General features: G+C 30.6%; 1 protein-coding gene and 1 non-coding gene across 2 annotated transcripts; one reads left to right on the forward strand and one right to left on the reverse strand.

The window, feature by feature from the left end:
* Positions 1-2908: 2908 nt before the first annotated feature.
* On the forward strand, positions 2909-2985 carry TRNAQ-CUG (transfer RNA glutamine (anticodon CUG)). The gene has a single exon. It is a non-coding gene; the product is annotated as a tRNA-Gln (tRNA).
* Positions 2986-3142: 157 nt separating this feature from the next.
* LOC129303784 (uncharacterized) lies at positions 3143-5459 on the reverse strand. The gene is made up of 2 exons (XM_054943300.1): positions 5287-5459; positions 3143-4116 (listed from the first exon to the last, which is right to left on the reverse strand). The coding sequence occupies exon 2, from the start codon at positions 4060-4062 to the stop codon at positions 3679-3681; it is 384 nt and encodes a 127-aa protein (XP_054799275.1). The 5' UTR covers positions 4063-4116; positions 5287-5459; the 3' UTR covers positions 3143-3678.
* Between the last annotated feature and the right edge of the window lie 3943 nt (positions 5460-9402).

Raw genomic sequence — 9402 nt, forward strand, 5'->3', positions numbered from 1 at the left:
ATTTTCAAATTTATGTTGTCTTAATTTTTAATTATGCACGTCCAGGGCTCTAATATGAAATTTTCCCCAAGTGTAAACCTGGAATCCGAGCCCCTCAAAAATTTGTGGGCACTGCAACAAAGTAAATTTAGAAGTTAAGATGAGGAAATGACGCTTGAGTCTCAAAGGTTCATTTTATTTAAGTAAGAACAAATTTTACAATGTAAATTAAGTCTCTTAAATCTTTAACTAGTATTTTCATACAATATAATTTATTTCCAATTTTAAAATAAGAAACGCAAGTGGCAAAATCAAGATAGTAGAATTGTAAATTTGATAGACAAGATTCCAAATTCCTAAAAGTATTCGAGTAATGACATAATTCTTTTCAAAATTCAATTATTAAGATTTATGTTCCTTGTTGATTGAAAAAATAAGTTGCAAGTTTAACAGATGCAAATTGTAAATTTGGGAGGCAGAAAAAAAACATGGGAATTGCAACAAAGTAAATTAAAATTTTTAAAATAGGAAAATGACACTTAAGTCCCAAAGGTTCATTTTATTTAGGTAAAATTCCAACAAATTTTAAAATGTAAAATAAGTTCCTTAGATCTTTAACTAGTATTTTCATACAATGCAGTTTATTCTTAATTTTAAAATGGAGAATGTGAGTTGCAAATTCAAGATAGTGAAATTGTAAATTTGATAGACAAAATTACAAATTTCTAAAAGCATTAAAGTAGTGACATGATTCTTTTCAAATTCAATTATTAAGATTAAGGTTCTTTGTTAAAATTTTAAGAACAAGCTGTAAATTTAACAAAAACAAATTGTAAATCTAGAAGACAAATTTGAAAAATATCAAAATATCAAATTGGGGAGACAAATTTGCAATTTTGTCATTTTTAATTTGCTACTTTCCTAATTTTAATATAGAATAAAAATCATAATGATTAAATTAAAAAAGTAACACATCATTATTTGAACACTTCTAAAAATTCACAACTCTATCTCTCAAATTTATAATTTTATATTGTTAAATTTATAACTTATTTTTTATTTTTAAATTGAGAAATAAATTGTATTTTATAAAAATACTAGTTAAGGTCCAAGAGGCTTTACTTGAATGAAATCATCATTTGAAATTTAAGGTTCACTCCCTCATTTAAAATACACTTGGGAAGGCTAACACGAATGTGAAGGGAAAGAAAACGGACTTTGTTTCGCCCGAATTATTATTTTTTGGGTGTGATAATAAAGTATGTTTATTTTACTCACGAATAAAAACAGAGGATGTGCTCAAAGCCTCCAATAAGCCGGAAGATTTTATAATCATTATTTTTATATTTTTTTGTTTAAAAATATAAAATATTTTTTGAGAAGTTAGATGTTTAAAAATATAAGATATTTTTAATCTTTTAAAATATAATAATTAATTTTTTTCAAAAGTACCCCTATTAATGAATAACTTTATATTTATTGTAAGGTATTTAATAGGGATAAATATAAAAAGACAGGGTTAGTTTGAAAAGTAGGTCATTATTTTATTGAAATGTAAGATTCGGTTAAACATAAATTTTTTATATTTTTAAATGAAAGAAGTATATTGTAAAGGGTGTCGAGTGACCGTTGCAAGTCTAAAATGCTCAATGCTCACTCAATTTTTTTAAAAAATTATTATAAAAAGAAAATTTATTATAATATATTTTGAAATAAAATTAAAATATTTTTTATTATAATTTTGGGTATCATACTCTCTCCTTTAAAAAATATAAGGTATTTTTAACTTAATCTCACCCCCAATAAAGTAGTTATTTACTTTCAAACTAATTCTATCTTTTCATATTTACCCTTATTAAATACCTTACAATAAATATAAAGTCATTTATCAATAGGGGCACTTTTTTTAAAAAAGCAATGATTACACATCAAAAGATTAAAAATGCCTTATATTTTTAAACACTTAACTCCTCAAAAAATGCCTTATATTTTTTAATGGAGGGAGCAACTTTTTTTTAAAATTATTTTTTAATAAGATATTTTTATAAGCAGCGTATTAATGTGTTTTTATTACTATATATGTTGGTTTAATAGTCCATCGGAGCAATGTCGTTACAAGACGCATTTGGTATATTAACAAATATTACTTATTTCTATGTTCCGGCCACTAAAATCATCCTCGATGCACAGAAAATAAAAAATATGGTTATTTATTTATTTTTGTTTTTCAAAGTATTCTTACAGCTAATAGTTTTGAGACTAATTCTTTGAAAAATTTAAGGGTCATTTAAAGATTTATCATCTTTCAAATGATAGGCTCCATATATATATATATATATATATCCCAAGTAATCAAAATTTAAAATGACAGGTTATATCTATAAATTTATAATTATTTAAACAATTTTATTTTATGCCTTCTAAATACTATTTTTTATTATGATTATTAACTTTAATATTTATTTAATGTCTATCTTCTATTGAATATGGCATCATATGTTTGCTCGAAAAAAATATCTGGCATCGTTGGGAGTCAACGACTAGAAATAAGCACTATCTTTGAGTGTGGGAAAAAAAAAAACGATCTGTCCCATCTTTCACCTTCCAAACAATTTGGCACTGTTTCCTTTTGTTTTTCTTTGGCCAAAGTTTGGCACAATTTCAATTGTTTAAACAATAATAATAAGAAAGCTATTTTCGCGAGATATTGAAAAAAGAGAGTATCTATTCCCTTTTTTAATTATCAGATACATCCAGAGTCAAATGTAACATTCACATATGCATCTTTATTTTTATTTTTATTTTAAAGAATTGAATTTCACTGAAGAAAATAATATTAAAATAAAACGACTTAATCTATTTTTTATTTTGCAAAAAAAAAATAGAAAGTTTCTATTAGAATAATAATTGTTAAAAAAAATCTACGTAAGGTTCCATGGTCTAGTGGTCAGGACATTGGACTCTGAATCCAGTAACCCGAGTTCAAACCTCGGTGGGGTGGAACCTGTATATCATCCATTTTTTATTTTTTATTTGGTGTGTTGCACAGTGTACTTAAAGTAACACATCACCCTACACACAATTATTCCTATTGCCGTTCTCAACTCAACGGACACAAATCTTTTTTGATTTTTTGGGGAAGAAATTACTTGAAACCTTTCAATTACATAGCATCAGGGTTGATGGATTCAACAAAGAAAACTGGGAAAAAATCGACCCAGCCAGACACAATGCTCAGTTCAAGGGTGGCAATAGTAACAGTAGGGAAAAGGGAGAGAATAATCACGGCACACATAATCCTCACATATGAAGAGTTGCGTCTATGATTCAGAAGCATTTCCATAGCTTGTTTGGCATCTTCCACCAAACATACATCCTAAAAAGATATCGGTTCTTAGCAATCTTCATGCTGACTCTGAAGGCTTAAAGATTCAAACATGGAGTTGTTGAAGCGGGGATTTTCATAGAAGAATCCCAAAATAAACAACCAGCAGCCCAAAGGAGTTTTTCGCTTCTCGGGGCTCATGCCCAAATGAACGTAAGATCAGTCTACCCAAAGGTTGTTTCTAAATATGAACACGCACAACATCGCGATACAGCAGCATTGTTAAATCCATATATGAAGCTACAGCACACCAACTTCTTTCTTAGCTAAACTCAGGATGAACTAAGCACAGAGCAATATTGCACAAAAATTTACTATTTGCCTTTGTCTTCTTCCTTCATCTTCTTCTCCCACCTGCGCTTCTTGTAATCCAGCAACATCTCTGGCATCTTCTCCATCAATCTTGCAGTGTTTTCCCTTTTTTCGGCAGCAATCCTGTCGCATTTATGCCCTTTCCTTCTGGTTTTCATCTCCTTCCTTTCTGGATCATAAGGCCAATCTTTGCCAGCAAGAAGCACTTCCTTGCGAAGCCTAGCTCTACGCCGAGCACTAATACCAAGTGGCTTCCAAGCTCCCATCTCCCAATATCCCCAAACACCCTTGGCAAGTTCATCCTTATACTTTGCCAACTTCTCACGCCATGGATACTGATATTCTCCTACAGCCTTCGCCACTGAACTAGCAGCTTTGCCTGCCATAATCCTTCTCTTCTTTCTTTACCTTTTTGGTTGAACTACCATTTACTTGCTTCTCTGTCAGGCAATACACCGAAGATGAAAATGCAAAATTTATTAGCAAATAGACAATAGGCTCCAAGCTATTAGACTAGGTTTCTCCAACAGATTTTGACTGTGACTGTTGTCCGTAACCATGTTAATCACATCATACACAACTGATCTGATTAGTTGAATAACTATCTTCACAATTTGTTTTGAATCAGAATAAGCCAAAATACAAATTAAAATAAGGATCAAATTGTAGTTGAAGTGATTGAGGGAAAAATGAAGGGCAGCATAATTGCTTCTTGATGTGGTTGCCTGGCATAAAGCTATACGATGTGATTTTAAGATGCACAAGAACCCAATCAAGGTGTTTAGCAATAATATATCTTTTTCTTCACAAAGTCACCCAAAAATAGGACACTCAGACTTTTACAATCTCATTTCTGGCAAAATAAAACACCCGATTCTAATAGAACTATAGAAGCATTCAACTGAGAAGGTCACTACAAAAGGATACTTACCATTCAGTAATTTTTTTTCATCGAGGTGCCTAACTTCCACACCGAGATCACAGGGACCTCATATTTAACATATTGATTAAAAACAATACATGCGGAGAAAAATATACCAAAGAAAAAAAAACAAAACAAAGAGAGGAACTATAAATGAAGAAAGAAGAAAGCAAAACTAACCAGAGACCATAGGCGGACCTACACTACACTCAGCGGGGGCATCTGCCACCACTGAAATCTTTGAAATATGCATAGCTGATATAATACCCTTTTAATTTTTTGTTCCAGATACTTTGACACAACTCGAGAGTCATTTACAAGACCAACATCACAAATACCTTGAGAATTTTCAAAAACTGATGATAATATATAAAGATTAATAAACAGAATGCCAATACACACAAATCCAACATTACAAAACAACGCAATCCAAATCATACAAGTCGCTAGTAATCAAAATGAGGAGGGAAGAAGTATAATAGCCAATTACACACCATTCAAGCAAAAACCAGCACAAAAAAACACAATCTGTAAATATTCCCAAATTCAAAAGCGTCAATATTCAAATGATTACACGACCAGATTCAAAGCCAAATTAAAATGAAAAATTTAAAACAAAGCAAGAACAGCCACGCGGGGAACAAATTCAAAACTAGATTCAAAGCCATATTGAACAAATCAATCTCACCGAATTTTGGGGGTAGAAAAAGCAGCAGGGTTCGAATCTTCTTCACTGCTTGACCAAGAACAACCACACAGGGCTGACAACGCTGGATGGCGTCCGACGGAATATGGCAGACTTGTTCGCCGACGAAGAGAAATGAATCCGCCACTCACTCCCAACTCCCGAGAATATGTTTTATCAGGGTTATAATTTTACGAAAAATTTAGTATAGGTCGAAAATTAATTACTCAATAACAAAATAAACTACCCCCAATAACAGTTTATTTTTATTAATTTATAATTATGATTTTTTTGGTTTTCTTTTCTGAGCCATAATTTGGTTTTCAATATTATATAATTATACAACTGATCCAAAAATAAAAATAAATAAACAAACTGAATGCTTTTGCTTTATTTTAGAAACAGTTAAAAGGCAAAAATATCTTCTTCTTCTTTTTTTAATCCCTCCTCCCCTTTCACTTTCTCATTTGGTTTTGGTGCTTATTACCTGATGATTATTTGGTCTAAATTTATAGTATATTTTAATTTTATATATTAATTTTATGTTTATTATAAAAAATTATAAAAATTTAATAAAGCTGCTTAATTATCAATATGAACAATGTAGCTTTAGTTTGAATGATTTAATTTAATATTAATTTTTTTATAATTTTTATAAATTAACTTTCTATATATATATTTTGAATATTTTAAATTTAATATTACATTTTTTATAATTTTTTGTACTAGTAAATATAATATTAAGAATAAAGATAAAAATAATCTCAGTATTTAAAAAAATTAAGAAAAAGTTGTAATTTAAAATTTTTAAATTTAAATTGTTCAAAGTAGATCTAAATAATTAATTTATGAAAAATTAAAAAAATAACATTGAATTAGAGTATTTAAATTAAATCTACATTATTTTTATTTCATGGTAGTTTTATTAAAATTTTGTAATTTTTTAAATAAATCCGGTAAATTTGGACCATCTTGGTGACCAACTGAAACCGAAAGCGGTTCGCCTCTCCAGCCCTGAGGCAGCTTGCAATTCCACCACCTGGCAAAAGTGATCTCCTCCAACAACACATCCTTCACAGCCTCATCACTTCCACCCCGCCTGATGAGTTCATCTTCCAGCTTCTCAACCCTCTTCTTGAATTCTCCATCAAACACTCCCTTCTTCGTCTTGCTCGCCAGCTCCTCCGTCTCAGCCCAGAAGCACGACTCCGAGCTAGCCCCTGTCTCCATTCTCATCGCATGCTCAAGCCATCTCTGTGTATTCCTGTATCGTTTTGGCCTCCTGTCCATGTACGGTCCTATGTCTTCATTCTCCAAGTGTCTGTAGTGATTTGCTATGTCCAGTGGCTCCACCCGATCACCGGAACTGAGTTCCCATCTCTACTCACACTGCTTTGCCTTCGAAATCATCTGGCATTTCGTACCTCTTCAGAATTTTGATGATCTTGTCTCACATGCCTGCTAGCAATAGCCTCTTTTGAAGTCTTCCTCGTCTTTTTGAAGCTTGAACGCGTCGTAGTATCCCACTCCTTGGATTCTGCTTACTTCTTTGTAATCTTCTGGCTCCCTCATTGTTGCTTGAGCCTTCACTTTGTCTATCTTTTCCTCGTTTCTGTACTTTTGTTTCTCCAGCTCACCGCAGTTCTTAGACAAAGTCTCGCTCTTGTTCCCTGAAAGCTGAAATCCCACGCATGTCATGAGTTCTACTGTTAAATTTTCATGCAGAAACAAGACTATGAACGAGAAATCTGACAGTATGTATTATCAACGGCGATCACCGTTGCCCCGTCGTCCTCTGCTGCAGCGGCATGGCCTTCTCCTGACTTCGAAGCTGTTTGCGAGTGATGCATCGCCGGCACCAACAGTTGCAGTGTTGCATCCTGCCCATGGTGGGTGCCGATAGGGGTATACATGCAGCGTTCATGGATCGTGCTGTCCCTGGACCTGTGAGCTGGGGAGGTTGAGAGACGTGACGTCTCCGAGAGAGGATCGCAATTGACGCCGGTCCTGAGTTAGAGAGAGTGGAGGAAGAGGAGAAAGAAGAAGATGGAGACGATTGGCCACAGATTTGTTTCTTTTTTAAAAAATGCCAGTTGTAAGCAAACGGTAAGGCTCTAGGGTAAAATTGCTCTCTCTTTTGTAAATTTCAAGATAAATTTGCTCCAAAAAAATAGTTTTAGATGCCGAATACTTCTTTAAAAAAATTTTTAGGGCATTTTTACCCTCTGAACCTTCTAGGAATAATAAAATGGTTCATCCCTTCGATTCATCTATCAAGTTTAAATTGTACAAATCAAATCCATAAAATTTAATAAACGTACCTTATTAGTCTTTACAAGGGGAAATAACATTATAAAGATTAATTGGGTATGAATTTTAGAAATTTGATGGATAAGGATTAAATTTTATAGACTAGAACAATAATTAAGACAAGAGATAATGCATCTTTTAATTCCTTAAATTTGTTTTAGTTTTTTGTTTGGCCTCTCAAGTTTGTTCTAGTCTTTTAAAATAGGGTAAGTTGAATTTTAAAAAATTAATAATTTTTTTATGTATGAACAAGTGATGTTTGGATATATACAATTGAATATTCTGACATTAACAAGGTGTTCATGACTAACAAAAATAAGTGAAAATGTTTGAAAAATAAATTTATAACATATATATTATTTAATATAATATTGATAATTTATTGACATTGAAAGAACAAGCTATAAAAAATAGAATAAGTTAGGTTTTAAAAAATTAATAATTTTTTTATGTATGAACAAGTGATGTTTGAACATTTATAAGTGAATGTTTTGATATTAATAACAAAATGTCTATGATTATCAAAAGCTCGTGAAAATGCGTGAAAAATAAATTTATAACGTATATATTTTTTATTTAATATAATATTGATAACTTATTAACATTGAAGAAATAAGTTGTAAAAAAAAAAGAATAAATTGAGTTTTAAAAAATTGATAACTTTTTTTATACATGAACAAATCATATTTAAACATTTATAAGTGATTATTCATATATATACAATAAGATATTTAAAATATGTCATGATAGATAAAATACTAGGAAATCAAAGTTACACAATATATATATATATATATATATAATTTTGCACTATATATATTAAAGTATTTGTTAGCTTGATGATTTCTTTTGTTTTGAGAAGCCAAGGGGTCAATGTTCAAATTCACCCTTGACCTTTTGGCATATTTAATTAATGGTTAACAACCCCGCCGGTTATTGGTGACAAGACTTTTTCTTAGAAAATAGAAAGGGAATGACATTTTAATAATTGAATAAAAAAATTAATCATAATTGAGGTCTTTGGGTCTATAGAAGTGTTTCATAATTTTTTGAACCTTGCATGTGATTAATTTATTTATGAAAGTCCTAGTTGAGATTCTCTCTATTTTCTACTCCCATCATTAAAAAATATAAAATATTTTTTAAAATATTGAATATTAACAAATGTAAAAAAAATTTAGTCTTTTAAAATATAGTCATTATTTTTTTTTAAAAGTGTTCTTATTGAATAAATCACTTTATATTTATTTTAGACCGAAACACCCAATTAAGTAAGAATAAATATAAAAAGACATGGTTAGTTTTAAGATAAAGAACTACTTTATTGGGATAAAATTTAATTAAAAATATTTTATATTTTTTAATGAAGGGAGTACATTTTTCCCTCTTTTGCAAAATTAAAGTAATAAAGATGTTTTGGTTTTTTAGAATAACTTTTATTTTTTATTTTTTTTTTTTTAAGGGTAAAGGGACAAAGATACCTACAAAGTGGTCAGTTATGGGCATTTAGTATCCTAAAGTGAGGAAAAGGGCAAAAATACCCATAACACTATAGAATAGGTGCAAAAATAACCTGACGATTAACTTTGCCCTAACGCCGTTAAATGCTGATTATGCATGCCACGTGTTAATCTTTGTTAATGTGAATTAATAAAGGGGCAATTATACCTACGAAATCATCACCCAAGAGTAAAAATATCCATGAAGTCATAGGTCAGGAGAAAAATACTCATAACATTATCAGAATTGGTGCAAAAGTAATCAATCCATCCAATCCCTTAAATATTAATCGTTTAACTGATATCTAAG

Source organism: Prosopis cineraria, unplaced genomic scaffold (genome assembly GCF_029017545.1).
Source record: "Prosopis cineraria cultivar Desert tree isolate PC_DT_omini unplaced genomic scaffold, ASM2901754v1 PC2, whole genome shotgun sequence".
NCBI lineage: Eukaryota > Viridiplantae > Streptophyta > Magnoliopsida > Fabales > Fabaceae > Prosopis > Prosopis cineraria.